This window comes from Aulonocara sp. 'chitande type north' Nkhata Bay, linkage group LG5, assembly GCF_057382095.1.
Source record: "Aulonocara sp. 'chitande type north' Nkhata Bay isolate Kocher_YH1m ecotype deep benthic linkage group LG5, A_spYH_male_GT1.1, whole genome shotgun sequence".
Lineage (NCBI taxonomy): Eukaryota > Metazoa > Chordata > Actinopteri > Cichliformes > Cichlidae > Aulonocara > Aulonocara sp. 'chitande type north' Nkhata Bay.
Genome location: NC_141348.1, coordinates 6047006 through 6067362, shown reverse-complemented (window position 1 = coordinate 6067362; position 20357 = coordinate 6047006). Strand labels below are relative to the sequence as shown.

Below are 20357 nucleotides of genomic sequence, written 5' to 3'. Positions count from 1 at the left end.
ATCACTTCTTTGTTCCTGGTTGATCTGGCTTTTTGTCAGTGGTATGATGGAAACATCTGTGGCCATGGCTGCACAGTTAACTGAGACCATGGACACGACACACTGGATTCATTCTTTCCACTGTCTGTGTAGCTGCTCCAATCACATTACATGTAATTTCCTCCATGAACCCTTTCATCGTGTCTACACCATGCTGGAAAGACTGTCTACAACCACATTTTCCTTCACATTTTAATCGTGAAGTGGAAATCTGCCAGTTCTGCTACCCATCGTCACCCTGTTGTATTCAGTTTGGCATGTAGGTAAGTCGATAATTATTGGTGTACACTGTGAAGAATGTTGCATAATAGAGGTAATTGCAGAATTTTTCTGTGATCACCCATTTGAGAGCTAGAAACTCTGAACGCAAATGGTAATTCTTCTTAACTGCAGTTAAAGTACGAGAAATGCAAGAAATTGCACAAAGCAACATTTCACGATGAATGGCTCTGAAAATTTTGGAAAGCCTATAACAGGAGGCTGAGTTAAACAGTCTATCAACTGCTCTACCACTGACTGGTGCATGTCACTACACTAAATATGTGTACTTGAAGGGACAACTACTGTTGTTTTATTTTATCTGCCACTTTAATCTTTTGTTTCGCTGGGTCTCAATGTCTGCAGGTCCACTGAGCAGGTCATACAGAGAATTGGCGATTCCATCAAAATCCTGTATTGTTTGTAATAACTGAACAGTCCCAACATTGCTCTTAATTCACCAACAGTACCTGGCTGTTTGTCTTTCAAAGCAGTCATAGCAGTGCTATCTGTGGGGTTTATCCTGCTTCCTTCTGCTGACACAATCCCGCCAAGTTACCTTGCTTCTGCTCTAAACAGATTGCACTTCCTTGCTTTTAGTTTGATTCCATTCTCCCTAACTCTTTGCAGCACTGTCGTGACATCCTACAGACTACCAGAGAGGAGTATGATGAGGTGGATTTTTCCATCGACCCTTGAGCTCAGAAGTCCTGCAGGTAGTTTTTCATCTCCTGATACAAGGGCTTTGGTACAGAGAGATAAGTCGGTGTCACTGGCTCGTTATCTTTCATGGAAGTGTTCGTTTGCAAGTTCTCAGCACATCCTATGTCGTTGTCAGACCTAAAGAATGATTGTGATTCTTCTCTTAACATCTGATTAACAACTTGATAGGTGGATCCTAGTGTTCAATGGTAGATGTGCCTGGGCATAATGGACTGATGCAGTAGGTATCCAGTCAGTTTTCAATATATTAGCAGGATATATTGATCCAACAGACCGCAAAGTTTCCATAACATTCCTATTTGGCACTACGATGTCATGGTTCGTGGGATTTTGAAAACAATATTTGGTGTCATACTAGCCTTTACTGATAAAAGGGTATCGCAGAACTTCCTTCAGTCCTTCAGGCCACTGTGGGTTCTCATGAATGGTAAATGGACTGATTCTTATATAGCGCTTTTCTACTCTCCCTACTCTCATGAGACTTGAAGATCAGAATGCTATCTTGTTTGAAAGGTGCTTGGTGCGTTGAAACCTGCACAAAATGCTCACATCTCCCACACTTGAAGCAGTGCTGACAATATTCGTAACATTCTTTCACACATGAAAAGCATCTAGAGTGGTGGCATGGTGCTGGAAAATATTTCTGTGGTGCAAATCTTTGTTGAAACTGTGCTGTTCCCCTCACATGCTAATAATAAAACAGCATGAATTTTCTTTCGCCTTAATGGGGAAAAGCAGTTGGGTTGCAGGCACTGTTCCCTCTAAGCTGAGCGTGTGAGCAATCGTGCACTGCTGACACAGTCTCCGTGAACAGAAAATCAGTGAAATAAAATAAATACATGTATTTACTTTCATTCCAATTCAGGCTGGATTTTTTTTGTGTGTGCAGCGCAGATTTTCTGTGTGGGGAGACCATGTCAGCAGTGTGCGATTGCTCACGCGCTGAGCTTAGGTGTTGTCTTTAGAATGGCTTCTCTGATTTTGGAAACTTAGAATAGAATTAGAATAGAATAGAATTAAACTTTATTGTCATTGCACATGTCACAGGTACAGGGCAACAAAATGCAGTTTGCATCCATCCAGAAGTGCTTTAGCCACGATATAGATATATTACACATATATTAGCAATAATATAGATATGCAAGTATATTACAGAATGGGTCTATTATGGTATGTTATAATGTACACGGTATGAAGTATGTTATGAATATTCTATAAGTATAAGTATGTACAGGCTGTAGTGAGTACAAGCTATGTACAGGATATGAACAGGATATAAATATGAAAAACTATACAGAAATCTGAGATATACAGCTATACAGAAATGTGAACTATGCAAGTTATAAACAGTTGTAGGATTAAAAATTATCGTATGTACAGAATGATTATTTACACAGAACTATACAGTAGTGCAGTTAAGATAAGTGAGATATGTGGATAATTTCTACAGTGGTTACATAAAGTGCTGGTGGTTGTGAGTGGTGGTTCAGCCCATTTTGTTATTGTGTGTATGAGGGTACAGTTGTCCATTGTGTGTGTGTGTGTGGGTGGTTGTGGGTGTGTGTATGTTCAGTCCATGAGTTTAACGTGGGTCAGATGTCAGGAGGCAGAGTTCAGGAGTCTGACAGCTGTGGGGAAGAAGCTGTTCCGGTACCTGGTGGTCTTAGTCCGGAGGCTCCTGTAGCGCCTCCCAGAGGGCAGGAGGGTGAAGAGTCCATGTGATGGGTGACTGGGGTCTTTGATGATTTTCCCAGCCCTTTTCAGACACCGCTTCCTGTAGATGTCCTTTATGGCAGGAAGTGGTGCTCCGGCGATGCGCTGGGCAGTTTTCACGACCCTCTGCAACGCCGTCCGGTCCGAGGCAGAGCAGTTCCCGTACCAGACTGTTATACAGTTGGTCAGGATGCTCTCGATGGTGCAACGATAGAAGTTCACCAGGATGTCTGAGGACAGGTGGTTCTTCCTCAGAGTCCTCAAGAAGAAGAGGCGCTGGTGAGCCTTCTTGACCAGCTTGGATCAGTTGGTCGTCCAGGTGAGATCCTCGGAGATGTGGACTCCCAGGAACTTGAAGCTGCTCACACGCTCCACAGCCGTCCCCTTAATGTGGATGGGTGGATGTGGGTCAGCATTCCTCCTGTAGTCCACGATGAGCTCCTTGGTCTTCTCGGTGTTAAGCAGCAGGTTGTTTGTGTCGCACCACTCAGCCAGACGATCCACCTCCTCCCTGTAGGCGGCCTCATCGTTGTCACTGATGAGGCCAATCACCGTGGTGTCATCTGCCCTCAACTCTTTCAGGAGTACCATGTCAGCGCACATTTCTTTTATTTGCTCTTTCTTTGACCGTGTTTCTCTTTTCCACTGGAGAATCACTGGTCTAGACAGTATTTACAGTAGGTACTCATGATGGAGCTGCATGTTTCTTTTCATCCTGTCTCTCCTTTCCATTCTCAACTGCAATATTCACCTTCTCTGACAACAGCTCATTTGAAGTATTTGTTTGTCAGGACAGTATGCATGAAAAGACTCTGGACTAGTGCTGGATCATATTTTAGACTTGATTTAACTTCCTGAGAAGCAAACAGGATTTTCTGCCTCAATTCTGTTGTCTTGATCAAGAAATTTTAGGGAGTCTCTTTACTATTCTAACTCTAAGAGGAGAGTTGTTTGTATAACTCTGTGGCACTTTTCTCACAGTTTCAAAGGTCACTGTTGGTAGAACACTACACCGCCATGGTCTCATATCATGCATTGCATGGAAGGTTCCCCTGCTCAGGTCATCACATGTCCAGGCCCGTCTGAAGTTTGCCAGTGACCATCCGGATGATCCAGAGGAGGTGTGGGAGAAAGTCATGTGGTCAGACGGGACCAAAATAGAACTTGCTGGTTTAAACTTAATTCGTTGTGTTTTGAGGAGAAAGAAGGAGGAGTTGTATCCCAAGAACACTATCCTTACTGTGAAGCATGGGGGTGGAAACATCATACTTTGGGGGTACTTTTCTTTGAAGGAGACAGGACCACTGCACTGTATTAAGGAGAGGATGAATGAGGCCATGTATTGTGAGATTTTGAGCAACAATCTTCCCTCAGTCAGAGCATTGAAGATGGGTTGTGGTTGGGTCTTCCAACATGACAATGACCCGAAGCACACAGCCAGGATAACCAAGGAGTGGCTCCGTAAGATGCATATCCAGGTTCTGGAGTGGCCTAGCCAGTCTACAAACCTAAATCCAATAGAAAATCTTTGGAGGGAGCTGAAACTCTGTGTTGCTCAGGGACAGCCCCGAAACCTGACAGATCTAGAGGAGATCTTTATGGAGAAGTGGGCCAAAATCCCTCCTGCAGTGTGTCCACACCTGGTCAAGAACTACATGAAACATTGACCTCTGTAATTGTAAACAAAGGTTTCTGTACCAAATACTAACATTGGCTTTTCTCAGGTGTTCAAATACTTATGTGCAACAGTGCTATACAAATAAATTCTTTAAAAATCATACAATGTGATTTCCTGAATTGTTTTTAAAATGCCGTCTCTCACAGTGGGAATACAATGTGAATTTTAGGCTTCTCCATAATTTGTAAAAGGGAGAACTTGCAAAATCGCAGGGTGTTCAAATACTTATGTTCCTCACTGTAACTCCTTAACTGCAGGTCTGGTACTGAGCCCATTTTCAATTTGCCTTTCAAGACTGGAAAATGTGAACCTGTCTTTTTGCTCAGGCTCTACTATTTGGCCTCATTTATTATAATTGTTGTGCTACATAGAGCCGTTCGGTGGTGTTGGAACAATACCTTAAGCTGGGGATTCATGCCATTCTTCATTAAGCAATGCATTTTGTCCTCTTTTTCGTGTAGAAGCAGTCTTAATTTCTCTACTGCCCTCTCCATTTGTATATTGCTTATATGTCCTTCTGGACATCAAGAAGGTGTGACATACCTTCATGCGGTTGAAGCTCTGCATGTTCAAGTTGCTTTAAATGTGAGACTAACTGACTGTGTATTTTATTAATCACATAGTTTTTTTTCCTGAGATTTGAAGTATATCACATAATTTAATCAGCTGCTCTTCCGTCAGTTGATACAGTGTTTCTTTCATTTTCAGCTGTAGCTTCTCTACTTCAGACTCCAGAGGAGTTAGCACAGGCAATGAAATGAGTGTTTATTAGACTTGAAAGATTTTTGCTGCCTCCTAGTGATTACTGTTTACTTCAGGATACAAACGCCAATGTCAGTCTAGTAACATCTCTGCTGCTTTGCAGTGCTCCTTTCTGATGCCTGGGTCATCTGGCTTTTTCTTACAGCTCAGGCGTGGTCCTCAAGGCAAATATCCTAGTGGTGCTTCCAAATGTTGTGCCCTTAAACAGGGGAAATAGTAAGGGGCAATGAATGAGACACTGACAGCAGCTCTTGCCTTCACCTGACTGTATTGAGTATCAGCTACAAAAGATACAACCAAATCCACATTTTCTCTGCATGGATACATCAGTCTCAGGACCATAGTTTCCAAACTAAGTTATTCTTCTTTGCTGTTTCAACATTCAACAAGTGTCTTCTTAACACACATATTTTACCTGACACATTCAATGACTTTCCACAGTAATGAAATAATACTTTGAGTATGTATGGCTCTCATGGTTAACTAAAATACAAATCATGGCAGAATAATCATCATACAATATGGCAGGATGATAGCTAAAGCTAGCTTACACAGCAACAGAGTTAACCTACATTTTACTCCTTCTCACATCTGTCATTTGTCTAATCTCTACATTGTTATGTGTAACATTGTTTCTCCACTTTCACTGTGGTACTAACTTTCACTGACCATTAGAACAAGTGGACTGAAAGCTGTGCAGTAAAAAGTATGCAGTGCATTTATATTACATTATTACAACAGTATTACATATTTATTCATGTAACTCAGTATTTTCTCAGCATGTTCTTTTTTTGACTCTTGTATAATGTTAAATGTTTGTCATTTAAATGTCCTTCTAAAAAGTCAAAGTCTGTTTCGCTTCTTCCCTTCAGCCAGTTGTCCCAGATAACTGGATTTTTAATAACTTACTACAGTTAAACCAGGACGAAACACAACTATTAGGGCTAAAGCTAAAGGTCAGAAATTTCTTATAAATTGTTTCTGGAGAGTGTTACAAATTGTTACTTCAGCATTATCAGTGATGCTGACCTCACTTTCCAGGACCATATCTACAATATATAGAACAGTTTTTATCTAAGAAAATTGGAAATGTTAGCACCTTTACCAAAGAAATCTCCCCATGTTGTCATTTGGCCGTACTACTGTCCTGGGTTTTAGTTAAAAATAAAATATCATGAGATTATACCTATGCTCAGATGATTACTGCTTTAGCCTTCAAAAAGACATATGAAGCAGGTCATGCTTTGCAATTTGATTAACAAGTCGCTAATCCATGAAAATGTAGTATCCCTGAGATCCTTCCTTTGTTTGTGACACATTTCAAAACATCAAAATGTAGATGGTCAAAATGCTCAACTTCAGCCCTCACAGCAGGAGCTCATTAACATACGGGTAACACAGAGGCCACACACACTCATATATATATATATATATATATATATATATATATATATATATATATATATATATATATAGAGAGAGAGAGAGAGAGAGAGAGGGATAGAGATCGAGTCTAGTTAAGGCGTAGTCACTTGTAAACTTTTGTAAACCTAGCTAGCCTGGGACCTCCATCTTTGACATTCATTGTCCAATATATCCACTATCCTTCTTCTCCACAAGTCTAAATGATAAATTCCCCCTCCAAAATAAAGCAAAAATGGTCAACACACTAATACTCATTTTCAAATAAATACTCAAAATTGTTGTTATAACCAGCTAGTCTATGAAGGAGCTGGACCTTAGAGCCATCCCCACAAACAGTACACAGAAGCCCACAATGTGTTAAATAGCAGCAGGCAACACAAGTTGTAACATGTTTCATAACAAGTAATTTCATGACTAATGTAAAGGGAGATATTAATAGAACAAACAGAATCTGCTCTTCCGCAAATAGGCGAAACAGCTAATATTCTTATAACCACTGGTTTGTACATGACCACCTTGTTGACTTACCGGTGTGGTAGGAGAAAGGCCTGTGCTTTTCATCCCTCATTATGCGGTGCCTAAGTGTCACTGACAGGTCCTCCTGGATGGGGACTGCTGCTGTTTGATTGGCTGATTCTGCGGTAAGACTTGGGTAAGAGTGAAGTGGATTGTAAGTATTTGCTTTTAGTTGGTCTTTTCGAACAGGCGGTGGTTTAGTAGGCTCTTTTTCAGTCTGTTCCTTCTCCCGTGCACCACAGTAAGGCATCTTACCAAATAAATGCTTTGCTGCTATGTTGCTATCCTTCCTCTTTGCCCTGCTTAAACCTCCCGATCCTTTCCTCTCCTTGTCTTTTTTCTCTTCTTCTTCCTTCTCATCATCCGTAGCCTCGCCTTCCCTCTCTCTGTCCTCTCCTTGACCTTTGCAGTTTTCTCTGTCCTCACTCCCAGCTTCATTATTATCCTTAACTGCTGCACTGACAACAGCAGGCGTGTCTTTCATCTGCTCACTGGCTTTGGTAGCCTGGTGGTGAGAGGTGGGATTGTGGTTGGGTGCTCTGCTTGGCCAAATGTAGCTGGGAAAAGAGGAAATGACACCACCACTGAAGCCCAGGCCAGCCAGTAAAGTGCTGGTCACCACAGATGCCACAGTTGCTTGACTACCACTGGAGGATGGACCAATGCCTGTTGCCATAGAGACAAATGAGAAGGGGATACCAGATGAAGTCCAAGTTGATGAGCCAGAGGAAATGGGAGCCATATCAGCCGAGGAGGCTGGAGACAGTGTTGGCTGAGAAAGGAAAAAAATGTAGTTAATACAAAGACGCATCGTCAGTCATCCCATGAACTCACTGAGCTTTGACATTATAATGAAGAAAATTACAACTAATGTAAACTGTGAGATTTCACTCACCTTGTTTGTTCCATTTATTTGTTTTACCAAATCTTTTTATCTTATACAGAGTAGAAACTGCAAATTCTCAAATACAACCATATACATCAGAGTATTACGTTGTATCATAATAATGAGAGTGCACAGCATGAGCATCATGTGCAACAAAGATTATGACAGGACATCTCTGTGTGGAAAAAAATGAAGTTTACGATCTGCTTGTAAAACATGATGGCAGGGTTTTAGTATGTCAATAATAATATCATGAATCCTTTTCGGGTAACACACATTACAGATATTACATACCTGTCTGACATACATTTACCTGATTATAAGTTAAATTATTTGATTATATATGCAAAATCAGAACAAGATTAAAGGGTCAGACTGAGCTTTAAAACTAGAAAACGTCAAAATATGTTTCAATTTTTAAGGGTCATTAGAAATGGGCAAAGATTTAAAAACCTTTGAAGAAAAAAAAACTGACATTAGAACTTTGAGGCCTTAAGGCAGGGCTGCCCAATCCCAGTCCTCGAGAGCTACCGTCCTGCAGCTTTTAGATGCATCCCTACTCCAACACAGCTGAATCAAATGAATGGCTTGTTATCAGGCCTTTGCCAAACACGATGGCATGCTGAAGAGGTAATCAAACCATTTGATTCAGCTGTGTTGGAGTAGGGATGCATCTAAAAGCTGCAGGACGGTAGCTCTCGAGGACTGGGATTGGGCACCCCGGCCTTAAGGTGTCATATGACGTGAGATCAGTCACATGAAAAACAGAACATTAACACTGTTAACCTCTTAATCGCTTTCATCAAGAATTCTTTGATTCGTGTGAAATGTGAAATTTATCTGAACTATGGTCAATAATTTACCAGTGACTAGTTACAGACATCAATGAATTCTAGGTGAATTCATACCCTTTTAAATGATTGTATGGAATGAAGCAAGAAAGAGAGAATGCAGTTAGAGTTTGGTCGTTTCTGAAAATTTGGTTGCATAAATAAACTAAAATAAAATCTCTTCATCCATATGCATATGAACTTGATTTTTCCTGACTCTAATGCTTATTGAGACACTGATGTTCATATGAGAGAGGCTCACACAGAATCAAAAGTCAATACAGGGAGTGCAGAATTATTAGGCAAGTTGTATTTTTGAGGAATAATTTTATTATTGAACAACAACCATGTTCTCAATGAACCCAAAAAACTCATTAATATCAAAGCTGAATGTTTTTGGAAGTAGTTTTTAGTTTGTTTTTAGTTTTAGCTATTTTAGGGGGATATCTGTGTGTGCAGGTGACTATTACTGTGCATAATTATTAGGCAACTTAACAAAAAACAAATATATACCCATTTCAATTATTTATTTTTACCAGTGACACCAATATAACATCTCCACATTCACAAATATACATTTCTGACATTCAAAAACAAAACAAAAACAAATCAGCGACCAATATAGCCACCTTTCTTTGCAAGGACACTCAAAAGCCTGCCATCCATGGATTCTGTCAGTGTTTTGATCTGTTCACCATCAACATTGCGTGCAGCAGCAACCACAGCCTCCCAGACACTGTTCAGAGAGGTGTACTGTTTTCCCTCCTTGTAAATCTCACATTTGATGATGGACCACAGGTTCTCAATGGGGTTCAGATCAGGTGAACAAGGAGGCCATTTCATTAGTTCTTCTTCTTTTATACCCTTTCTTGCCAGCCACGCTGTGGAGTACTTGGACGCGTGTGATGGAGCATTGTCCTGCATGAAAATCATGTTTTTCTTGAAGGATGCAGACTTCTTCCTGTACCACTGCTTGAAGAAGGTGTCTTCCAGAAACTGGCAGTAGGACTGGGAGTTGAGCTTGACTCCATCCTCAACCCGAAAAGGCCCCACAAGCTCATCTTTGATGATACCAGCCCAAACCAGTACTCCACCTCCACCTTGCTGGCGTCTGAGTCGGACTGGAGCTCTCTGCCCTTTACCAATCCAGCCACGGGCCCATCCATCTGGCCCATCAAGACTCACTCTCATTTCATCAGTCCATAAAACCTTAGAAAAACCAGTCTTGAGATATTTCTTGGCCCAGTCTTGACGTTTCAGCTTGTGTGTCTTGTTCAGTGGTGGTCGTCTTTCAGCCTTTCTTACCTTGGCCATGTCTCTGAGTATTGCACACCTTGTGCTTTTGGGCACTCCAGTGATGTTGCAGCTCTGAAATATGGCCAAACTGGTGGCAAGTGGCATCTTGGCAGCTGCACGCTTGACTTTTCTCAGTTCATGGGCAGTTATTTTGCGCCTTGGTTTTTCCACACGCTTCTTGCGACCCTGTTGACTATTTTGAATGAAACGCTTGATTGTTCGATGATCACGCTTCAGAAGCTTTGCAATTTTGAGACTGCTGCATCCCTCTGCAAGATATCTCACTATTTTTGACTTTTCTGAGCCTGTCAAGTCCTTCTTTTGACCCATTTTGCCAAAGAAAAGGACGTTGCCTAATAATTATGCACACCTGATATAGGGTGTTGATGTCATTAGTCCACACCCCTTCTCATTACAGAGATGCACATCAGCTAATAGGCTTAATTGGTAGTAGGCTTTCGATCCTATACAGCTTGGAGTAAGACAACATGCAGGAAGAGGATGATGTGGACAAAATACTCATCTGCCTAATAATTCTGCACTCCCTGTAGTGTTGATTCACATCCATTATCCTTACCATTCCAGTTTTTACAATCCTCGTCCCTTCAAAGATCCTGGTAGTGTTCGCTAAAACAAGAGAAAGAAAATAGTATCTACAGTGAAATGCAGGACTGAGGAACACTTAAACAGATGTTTGCAAACTAGTTTGAGTCCACTATAAGCTCATTAACCACTTCATGAAACAATGTAAATGTAAGTCACTGAATACATATTAAGGAAGCTAATTAACTGGATGTAATTAAATTGAATTATTACACTTTCAGTTGTCTGTCCTTTAGTCTGCAGCTACTGATACATCACTAGCTTACATTAATAACCTTAATATGAATGACTAAAATATTATGATCAAAGGAATAAGTAATAATACATTTTGAAATATTAAGGTTATTATGGCTTATACACCAATAATATGCAGGGCTGATGGAAATACTGATAGTAAGGAAGACATTGGAGAAGAGAATGTGTGAATTCGTAACACACACACTTAGAGTGTGTGTGTGTGTGTGTGTGTGTGTGTGTGTGTGTGTGTGTGTGTGTGTGTGTGTGTGTGTGTGTGTGTGTGTGTGTGTGAGCACGTACTACCTCTAAAAAGCATACTCTGACTGAAGTCACTGCGCATGTCATTAGTGCAGACAGCCTGGACTCGAAAGAGGTAGAGCACATCGGGGGAGACAGGAGAAATGATGGCCTCCTGGACAACAACACAAGTTGCAGCAAGAAAATCGGTAAGTTTGGCATGCTGAGTTATGTCAATGAGAAATCTTTATGTCTTCCTCCAAGTAAATGACAGTAGGTAGCATATGTTAGCAGAGTGGGAATAAAACTAAACATTTGTAAACCTGAAATGCCTTTTTCTATGATATGCAGTTAATTCCATCAATGTGACTTAAAGTGGTCACTTTTCATGTGGAAAAGTTAGTTTTTTTTAAATATTTGACTGCTTTTTCTAAAATTACTATTTTAAAATATGAATGGTATATAATAATAATGGTATATAATATAATTATGACTGATGGCTGTTCGTTGGAATGTAGCCTGAATGCATTACATAAATGTAAGGGGGTGGACAGAAAAACTTTTGCCAGTTCAAACATATTTTTCAAGTTTGATTTTTAGAATTTCGTGGTCAACAGTATCAAATGCTTTTTTATAGATCTAGAAAGACTCCAAGTGCATACTTCTTGTTATCCATACATTCTGTTATTTCTGTTTATTAAAAAACCTTTTAAAAAAAAAACCAAAAAAACAAAAACATTAAAAGCACAGTTTCAGTGCTATGTAGCACTCTGGCATCTAACCGAAATGTTTCAGAGATGCCATTTTTCCCAGAAAAGCCTGGAGCGGAAGGAAGACAATTCTTCTCCAGGACCTTGACAAAGTGAATGAAAACAGCAGAAATCTGGGGGATAAGAAAAAGCTGGAGGAGTGATATGAGACCTGATAGCAGCAACCTTATTGACTACCAAAGCCTGAAGTAGAAGTGACGAGTTCAGAGAATAGGCTTAACTAGTAAATCATCTTTATTCTTAACCAAATTCTTAACCCTATAATAATCCAAGTATAAGTGTGATTAATATGTTAAATTACAAATGTAGTTTGAGTAGTGAAAATGACTGGTCTAATGTCTGAATTTTGTGTGTGTTGACATTATCCAGCTTTGACCTTTTAGTGTCTGCAGGAATGTGGGAAATATAAGTATGTCGCCAGTCCATCATTATGCATGATTTGGCATGGTAATAATTATAGCACTGGTGAACACAGAACCTTAATTCATATGTGATTATGTTTAATTCTGATCAGGGGCACTTTCTTTTAATGCCTGACTTCTAAAATACTTGATTTAATAAAAAGAAAATGTATTAATTATATTTTCAATAAACTGAGTTAATGTCACGGTACAGAACCTGAATCATGGCTACAAAACCTAGGCTGAAGCCAAAAGCAGCCACAAATATTGGTGTTCAACCCGGTCAAAAGCTTTTTGTTGGTCTAGAGAAATGAGACCAACATTTATACCCAAAGAGCTAGAGAGGTCCAAAACATCCCTAATCAAAGTGACATTATCACTTATCAGCCTGCCGGGGACGCAATACGTTTGGTCCCCATGAACAACAGAAGCCATCACGTCACGAAGCCTGGTGGCCAGGACTTTGGAGAAAATCTTATAGTCTGTACAGAGCAACGATACCTATCTCCAGTTCTTCAAACTGCGCAGATCTCCCTTCTTTGGCAGCAGAATGATGACCGCCCGTCTACAGCTCAGAGGCGGCAAGCCTTTCTGCAGACTATCTGTGACAACCTCCAGCAAATCCTCAGCCATCACAGACCAAAAGTCTTTGTAGAACTCAACAGGAAGGCCATCCATGCCAGGAGCTCTACCATTCTGAAAACTCATCAGAGCAGCATGAAGTTCACGCAAAGTTGGCTGAACCTCCAGTTTTCGATTGGTTTCAGCCGCCACCTGAGGGAGTCCCTTGAAGAATCTATTGCACAAACTAGGATTTTCTGAGAAATCACTCTTAAAAAGGTCCTTATAAAAGCTGACAGCAAACTGTCTGATCTCAGAAGGATCCGAGATTATTGAGCCATCGTGAGACAGAGAGTGAATAATTTTTCTTTGCCCATTCTTCTTTTCCAGTCCAAAGAAAAAGTGAGATGGGGCATCCATCTCCGTGACACTGAGGAAACGTGACCTGACCAAAGCCCCTTTGGCTGTCGTGCCCAACAGGTCAGCTAAAAAAGCCTTTTTGGATTTGAGGGAATCTAAAAGCCCCCGGTTTCCTGTAGACACCGCTAAACTCTGCAGTTCTACCACCTGAGTCTCTAGGTTTCTCATAGATCTGGGTATGTCTCTAGTCACATCACGAGTGAACTGTTGACACAATTGTTTGATCTGACACGTCCCAAAATCCCACCACTGCTGGATACATGCAAAGTCAGATTTAGATTTCCAGTGAGTGAGCCAAAAAAATTCAAAAGCTGTCCTAAAAGTGTTGTCATGTAACAGGGCCATATTGAAATGCCAGTAGGCACTCCTTACATGAACATTTTTAATGAAAACAGAATAATGAACCAGACAATGATCAGAGAAACCAACAGGGGTTATCTGACAGTCCTTAAAATACTCAAATGATGTTTAAATGAGTATATGCGATCCAGTCTTGCCAAAGATAAATGATTGTCCTTAGAATGACTCCATGTGTACTGCCACAGATGTCCATTGAAAAACCTCCACACATCTGACAGGTCCACAGCTGCAGCCAGCTGCCTAAGCCTGCGAGAGGACGCAGGATGAGGTTCGATGTGGTTCCTATCCAAAGGTGGGTTAGCAGTACAATTGAAATCCCCACACAAAAACAAATACTCATCATCGCTAGAAACCTTAACAGTATCACACAGGACATCTAAAAAACCCATTCTGTCCACTCCTTTAGTTGGTGCATATACATTGAGAAAAACAAAAGTCACATGTTCATATTTGACTTTAACTTTCAGCAAACACCCCTTGATTATTTCCTCTGCTTCGCAAGAAACAGGTAAAAAATTCTTAGAGAACACAATCCCCACACCTCCACTACAACTGGACTTATGACTACAAAAACATCTCCCCCACAGCCCTTCCTCCAGTCACTCTCATCGTCACCAGTACTGTGAGTTTCTTGAACCAACATAAGATCCAATTTCTTTAGGTTCATAAGCTCAAAAAAAAGCAGCTCTTTTTACCTCATCTCTAACACCATTCAAATTTAATGTGCCTATCTTGAATTCAGACATGAGAGAAGCGAGACAGAGGAAAAAAGACAGTGACATATAGAGTGTGTTCCTAAACATCATCGTCATCATCAGCAGTAAGTGCTTGAGATCTCACTTTCAAAATCAGTTTCTTTAAACGATAGATCTCTTGGTCTGTCAACACATCATCAATAAAATTCCCTGATTTTTGTCAGGACCCGAGACGACTCAACAAAAAGCTTAAGGTCCGGAAAATAATCCTCCACTTTCACCATCCTGAGGCCTTTGGTTTTCTGCAAGAATTTCCTGATCTCAGCAGGAGAGTACAGATTCTGGTGTTCCTGGCTTAGGGACAAATCACTTTCAGACTCCATGCTGCTCTCTCCTGCTCTGTTTCCTCTCTTAGCTTTCGACATTTTTGTACTACAGTGGGCAGGTTCCGAGCTCTTTCTCTTTTGAGACAACTTCAGCAAATCCTCATCAAGCATGTCGTCATCCTCACAAAGATCATCACACACAGACTCAAGAGTCGTGTCAGCTGTCTGACTGGTGTAAGAAAAAACTGCAGACTGGTCATTAGTCAGATCCGGTTCCACACCATCAACACTTTTCACAATGCCAGTTTCATCAGACCCGTTACTGCTTGGAAAATGCCGGTTTTCCACAGGCGCCTCGGCAGCGGGGTCCACCTCAGCTATGGCAGAGCTCAGCGGGTTTCGCATGAGTGATCGCCGGGTCCCTACCAGGAGATGACCCAATGGCATCATCCGCGGGCTGCGTGTTTCTTCGTCTCTCTGGACAGGAGTGAAATAAATGCCCTTCTCCACCACAACCAAAACATTTCATGCTCTCAGATGAAGCAAACACCATGTAGTTGAAACCCTCTATTTTGAACATGAAAGACAGGTTCAGCTCGCCAGCGTTGTCTTTGAGGATCATAAAAACCTGCCTTCTGTGACACACATGTTTGAGGAGCACAGATTTGCACCCCAAAGAGACCGTCTTTATGGGCGAAACCAGTTGGCCATACCGTGACAGCTCCTTGGCTAAAGTTTCATTTTTAATAAAAGGAGGCGCATTTGAGATGGTAACCTTTTTAGCAGGGCTAACCAACGGGAGAGCAGGCGTAAAGGTGTCGTGAATGACGACGACGCTTTCCACCAACTCATTAACTTTAGGTACCTTAACAAGAAAAATAATAATAGCACCGTTCATACGGGAGGCAGATTTCACGCTGTCATAGCCCACCACCTCTCCTACAGCCAAAACAGCTTCTTCCACCGAGCAATTCACAGTCGGTATAAGTTTGACAGCATGACGGCGTGTCAGCTTCTCAAACCCTGCACCACCCTCAACAGCGGGCACTGTGCCAAGCCAAGACGGTAGCAAAAGCTACCAAACCAGCCGGCAACAAACAAAACACACCAACAACCATGTGTCGAAAAAATAAACACCTGACAGTGAAAGAAGAAAAGAGGAACCCGAAAACAGAAATCCACTCACTCCGACACTCCCATTCCCAGCCCCATTCACTCAGAAAGAGAGAGAGAGGGAGGGAGAGAGGAACAGAAAGACAGAGAGGGAGGAACAGAGAGAGAGAGAGAGAGAGGAACAGAGAGAGAGAGAGAGAGAGAGGAACAAGAGAGAGAGAGAGAGAGAGAGAGAGGAACAGAGACTTTTTGACTTTTCACACAACTTTATTTACACCGAATTAAAAACAAAAACAGAAACAAAAAAAACTGACACAAAAATTCTACCACATAATCACAACATTCATTGTACACCAAACATTAACTAAGGTACCCAGCACACACACTCAAAAGTTAAGCACAAGTGTCCCATCCGCTCCTACTGAACACAAAACCCTTCCAATGCCCCACACAGTTTCAAAGGAGTCCAGACTGTCAGTCAGAGAGTAAAAAGCATGCTCTACTCTCAGACGGGATGCTAACAGGCCCTTTAGACTTTGCAAAACATCAGTCCAACCCTGACCTAGCATCAAAACAAACAAAGGTACAGAGAAAGCCTCCCCTAAAGATTCCACCCACTCCTGCAACAAAGAAAATAAACCCACCAGCCGCGGACAACAGACCACTAAGTGCTCCAGCGTCTCCCTTTCTGAACAAAAAGGACAACCCTCCCCAGTGCCCGGGTCCAGGTGGGCCCTGTGTCTGTTCGTGGCTATTGCTCCATGTATAATCCTCCACTGGAGGTCAGCCATCCGTTTTTCAACAGGAGGCTTATACAGGACCCTCCACCTGCCTTTAGGGGTAGAGACCGAAGCAAAAAACTCAGTCCATTTTGAGTCCCGGATTCCAACCAGAGAGCGGAAATTCAGCAACTTAACACAGCATAAATAAAGCTGCTTCTTGCCACAAGAGCTGAAACTATCCAGCACTGGTGTCCCCAGGGAGAGCAGCATGCCACTCCCCTCAGGCTGCTCCTCAAAGGCAGGACTGCCCATCAATGAAGGGAAAACATATTCACTGTCATCAGCCCATTGATCAGCCAGGACACGGTCTCCAGCAAAGTCTCTCAGTGAAGGCGACAGAGATTGCCAAACGTCCTCCATAATCCTCTCCAGCACTCTGTAGGACTTAATGCCTGTGACACCACCAAGTGCACCCAGAGACATCCTTGTAAGATGACCCAGTTTGACAACACCAGCCTCCACAAACTTGGTCCGTATTGTAGCAGAAGAAAATACAGTGCTGGGAAAAAAGTCATTAAAAAACAGCGGCTCCTCGAAAAGCCACATCCCAGGTCTTGGAGCACGTGCGACCTTCAGCGTCCGCCAGGCGTTCATCACCGAGCTGTAAAATGGCACAAGTCCAGACAGATCCACCTGATCCAACTTCAGAAGAAAGAGGTGTTTATCCAATCCAAGCCGGCCCACTCTCCTAAGCAGCAGCTGAGCAGAAGCCAGCCAGCTGTGACCACAGCCATACAGCAGCCTCTGTGCCGTCTGCAGTCTAAAGGTTGCTGTTCTGGACAAAACATCTATTAGGCCTTGTCCCCCCTCCGCCACAGGAAGATACAGGCCCGCTGCACGAAGCCAATGCTGTCCCGACCAAGCAAACTTCACCAGAAGCCGCTGCACCTCCTCCAGAAGACCAGGTGGTGGCACTAAAACAAGCAACCTGTGCCATAAAGATCAGTCAACCAGATTGTTAGCTACCAGAACTCTACCCCTGTAGGACAGGTAGGGGAGCAACCGGTTCCATTTAGACAGCTTAGCCTCCACCTTTTCCCGCACTCCCTCCCAGTTCTGCTTCACGAAGTCATCACTCCCCAAGTAAACCCCAAGAGTTTTAATGCCCCTTCGACCCCAGCGAACGTTCCCAGGAAGCGTGGGAATACTCGACAAGTTCCACTGCCCCACCAAACAAGCCTCACTCTTATCCCAATTTACCCTAGCTGAGGAAGCGTTCCCATACAAAACCAGACATTCCTGCAATTCCTGCACATCCCTTTGATCCATAATAAAAACATTAACATCATCAGCATATGCCGACAGGATATGACAGGAGGGCTCTGAACCATATCCGGCAAAGAAAAACCCCTCAACCTGCTTCTCAGTCTACAGAGAAAAGGCTCAATAGCAATGCTATAAAGCTGTCCAGAGATAGGGCAACCTTGTCTAATCCCTCTCCGAACCAGCACAGGACAACTCAACCCCCCTCCCACCTTCACAACACAGCAAGCATCGCTATACAACAGCTTCACCCAAGTCAGAAACCCCCACCCAACACCAAAGGTCTGCAAGGTAGAAAAAAGAAAATCATGGTCCACACGGTCAAAAGCCTTCTCCTGATCAAGAGAAACGATGCCAACATTAGCATTGTACACTTCACAAATATCAAACACATCTCTCATTAAAAACAAGTTATCAATCAAAGACCTATCTGGAATACAGTAAGATTGATCCACACCAATCAGCAGGTCAATGACCATTTTCAGTCTGTTCGATAAAACCTTGGAGAGAATCTTATAGTCTGCACATAAAAGGGCCGCTGGTCTCCAGTTCTTAAGAAGGGTTAAATCCCCCTTCTTTGGTATGAGAGAGATAACTGCACGCCTGCAGGAAGCTGGAAGTATCCCTCCTACAAAACACTCCTTAAACATGTCCAGCAGGTCCCAACCCAGAAGACTCCAGAAGTGCTTAAAAAAGTCTGAAGGTAAACCATCTATTCCTGGAGCTTTGCCTGAAGCCTTCTGAGACACCGCCGCAGACAGCTCATCCAAGGTTATATCCCTGTTCAAAACGTCCAGATCCCCTGGGCTCAGCTGAGGAAGCCCCTGCAGAAGGTCCGAAGCAGAGTCCACATCACAGCCATCCGCACTAAACAAGTCCGTGTAAAAGGCCACTGCATGCCGTCTCATCTCAGCCGGATCCGTGGTCACTCTTCCATCCGAAAGCTGAAGACACACCATTTGCTTTCTGTGAACCACAGATTTCCCCAAATTAAAGAAAAACGTGGTTGGAGCGTCCATGTCCTGGAGCTCCTTTAGCCCTCTCATGTAAAAAATGGTTAAGCTCTTGCCTTTTAGAATGAAGACAGGCATTATCCTGCTGACCAAACTGTGAACCAGAGACAGTCTCCACATGTGTTATATCCTTTTCAAAGTCCTGCACAGTTCTCATGATATTGGCTGTCAAAAGAAAACTATATTGCCGACAGAACACACGAATTTGGGCCTTTCCTACCTCCCACCATTGAGTAAGGGAATCAAAATCACCCTTCCGTGATCTCCAGTAATCCCAAAAATACCTAAAATTGTCACAGAATATCCGATCATGCAACAATTTTATATTAAACCGCCAAAAAGATTTGGATTTGCTGGTGGGAGATAGAAACAGCTCCAGTAAAACTAAATGATGATCCGTAAAAACAACGGGAAAACACTGACAGTTAACAATTCGAGCAGTAAATGAAACAGACACATTAAACCTGTCTACTCTCGCTGCACTAACCCTGCCATCAGTCACTTTCACCCAGGTATACTGCCTGGATGAGGGATGCTTCATCTGCCACGCATCAACCAAGTTAATTGTGTAAAGTGTAAAGTTAGTCCCCATAGGGAAATAGCTCCTCTGCATTTAACCCATTCACCCAGTGAAGCAGTGGGCAGCCACCAGTGCAGCGCCCGGGGAGCAGTGTAGGGACGATACCTTGCTCAGGGGTACCTCAGGGTAGCCGTTCAGTGGAGTCGAACCCCCGACCTTCCGATCATGGGGCCACCACTCTACCTACTGAGCTATCCCTGCCGTAGGACATCTGTTAAAGCAGAAGATGACTGAAGATGCGGCTCCGCCCCAGTCCTGTCCAAAGTAAAGTCAAGACAACAATTCCAGTCCCCACCCAACACAACACAGTCCCCTTGAGCAGCACCACTTAATTTTTCTCCTAATGTTTCAAACAAAATCGAATGCTCCGCCCATGAGGTTGGTGCATAGACATTAACAAAAGTAAAAACAAAACCTTCAATTTCAGCCGTCACCCAAAGGACTCTGCCCGCCACCATCTCTATGCTGAAAATAACATTCGCATTTAGAGAAGGAGAAAACAAAATAGCAACTCCTGCGCTAAAACTTGTCCCATGGCTAAGAAACTTCTGCCCTCCCCACCACAGATCCCAGTCTATCTCATTCAAACTGTCAGTATGTGTTTCTTGGAGAAAGACTATATCTAATCTCTTCTGTTTGATCACCTCAGCTAATAAGGCTCTTTTATCGGCATCCCTGCACCCATTCACATTCAAGGAGGCCACCCTCAACCCGTGCACATAAGAGGAAGCCATCAAGAAAGCAAACAGAAAAACCCAGCAGAGATGAAACACCCAGTGTTGTATGATCATAACGTTACAGCGTAAAAAACTCCAGTGTCTCTACCGATTCAGACGCTTCAACTGTTTCCTCAGACCAGTAACATGTTTC

At 42.5% G+C, this 20357-nt stretch overlaps 1 protein-coding gene across 7 annotated transcripts in view; it reads right to left on the bottom strand.

The window, feature by feature from the left end:
• Positions 1–20357, bottom strand: part of LOC147329773 (receptor-type tyrosine-protein phosphatase gamma-like) — a 407188-nt gene that overhangs the window by 11389 nt on the left and 375442 nt on the right. For 3 of the 7 annotated variants that reach the window (XR_015129015.1, XM_086291106.1, XM_086291107.1), the window contains exons 10-12: positions 11270–11378; positions 10704–10753; positions 7127–7886 (exon numbers count right to left, since the gene is read on the bottom strand). Coding sequence is in view for 3 of the 7 variants with exons in the window: in XM_086291106.1 (XP_086147232.1) it covers positions 7127–7886; positions 10704–10753; positions 11270–11378 (919 nt within the window). In the remaining 4 variants the exon portion in view is untranslated. Of the gene's footprint in view, positions 1–5019; positions 5373–7126; positions 7887–10703; positions 10754–11269; positions 11379–20357 lie in introns of those variants that run through there. The other 4 variants (XR_015129017.1, XR_015129018.1, XR_015129019.1 and 1 more) reach the window with 3 other exon arrangements.